The sequence below is a fragment of the Aplysia californica genome, unplaced genomic scaffold (assembly GCF_000002075.1).
Source record: "Aplysia californica isolate F4 #8 unplaced genomic scaffold, AplCal3.0 scaffold00290, whole genome shotgun sequence".
Taxonomy (NCBI): Eukaryota; Metazoa; Mollusca; class Gastropoda; order Aplysiida; family Aplysiidae; genus Aplysia; species Aplysia californica.
In genome coordinates, this window is record NW_004797560.1 from 420,954 (window position 1) to 422,767 (window position 1,814).

At 43.1% G+C, this 1,814-nt stretch overlaps 1 protein-coding gene across 1 annotated transcript in view; it reads left to right on the top strand.

Moving 5' to 3' along the window:
* The window catches only part of LOC101845704, a gene marked incomplete at its 5' end in the record, with an annotated part of 51,643 nt that overhangs the window by 40,697 nt on the left and 9,132 nt on the right, over positions 1-1,814 (top strand). Inside the window, 1 exon segment of the mRNA XM_013084393.2 lies at positions 1,535-1,673. Within this exon segment, the coding sequence (XP_012939847.1) occupies positions 1,535-1,673 (139 nt within the window).

Below are 1,814 nucleotides of genomic sequence, written 5' to 3' on the forward strand. Positions count from 1 at the left end.
CCCCCCCCCCCTCTTCAAACACCTAATTAATGTCCCTTTTACGTCATATTATGATGTCATGTTGACCTTATTATTGTCGTAGCTCATTGAATTCTGTGGCATTCACAGCGCCCGTTTACGCAGATTTCAAATTATTTTTGAACAAACAGACATTTCCTCTCCCCAAGAAAATTGGATCGTAAAGTTTTAGTATCCGTTTCCGATCTGTGTTGTGGAGGGCCATAAGACTTGGCGTCTCTTTTGAAACACAAGAAGCAAAGAGCCTTCATTACTGCATGTTGCGCTGTCATCTGGTTGATTAGCCCCCTCATGCTTTTTTGCTCGTTTGTTTGTTTGGTTGGTTGATTGGCTAGTTGGTTGGTCGGTTGATTGGTTTGATTGGTTGGTTGATTGGCTGGCTGGTTGCTTTGTTGATTGGTTGGTTGGTTGGTTGGCTGATGGCTTGTTGTTGTTTTTTTGGTTTGTTTTTGTTTGGTTGAGTGGTTGGTTGGATGGGGGGTTGTTATGTTGTTTGGTTGGCTGGTTGGTTGATTGGTTGGTTGGTTGGTTGTTTATTTGGTTGTGAGTTCAGAGTGAACAGAAGAATATCTAAACAAACAGTGGCATATAATGCTTCTTTTGCTTCTTTACAGTAAAACTGGCGAAATGTAGGCGTTAATGTTTTATCTTGTCGGGAACTACAACACAGCAACTGCACTGATGCAGTAACTCGCGTTGATCGCGATAGACAGGGTCAAAGCAGCCTTCTTTCTAAAGTATATAAAGTATGCCAATAGGGGTGTAAAATGTTTACAGAAAGTTTTAATTCATCAATCTCCTCCGTGTTGATCACCATGTCCACTAAAAAAAATTACCCTCTAAACCCTTTAGTGTAGGCCTAGGCTTTCCAAAGCTCTTACGAAAACGAAAATTGCTTATTTGATAACTTTTCAAAAGAATGACTGAGACCCGAAAACGAGTTTTTGGATGGTGTTTGTGGTAGGTCCTACTTCTTTAGTTTTAGTAAGTTATATAATGTTATATAAGTGCTGATAGGGTGCGGTGGGGGAGCGGTTAGTGCGCTCGTCTCCGAAGCTAAACGTCTGGGTTCGAGCCTCGGTTCGGACACGGATTTTTTCGCTCCCTCCTGCCCACCCAGCAGTAATAGGTTCCTGACTTCGAGTTGAGGAAGTAAAAGCGGCGTGGAAAGGAACTGGCCACCCTACAACAATATGCTGAAGGCCCAGGAAGTTGTCTCACTAACAAGGCAATCCCTAATGTCCGGATCAGATGCGGGAACAACTTTTCTTTATAAGTGCCGAAGTCACTTCTTTACTCCCTCTTTGTTTTTCTGTCAAATAAGTTTTGCTTTTTTCGCAGGAACAACGAGGCCGTTTTTCTGTCAATGTCTTTCACTTGACTCCATCAAACAAACCACAAAACCTCAGGATTGGCGCTCAGATTATGACCTTATGTATTTGCCAGCGCCGTAAAACATTACTACAAAGAAAATTTAATAATTTCGTGATGACGTCATCTATTGGTCTGTCCGCAGCTTATGCAATGTACCAGACCTGTTTCCGGTCCACTGGCTACAGCTCCGAGCGGTGTTTCCAGGTACACATGAACGAGAGTAACCAGCACATCAAGTTCCTCTCCAACGTCAACACCAAGAGGAAAGACAAGTTTTGTTCGTGAGTACTACATTAAAACTATTTCTGTTTATACCCCCTCCCCTTTCCCCCCACCTCCTTTCTCTCTCTCCGTCTCAATCTCCTTTTCTGTCTGTCTGTCTGTCTGTCTGTCTGTCTGTCTGTCTGTCTGTCTGTCTGTCT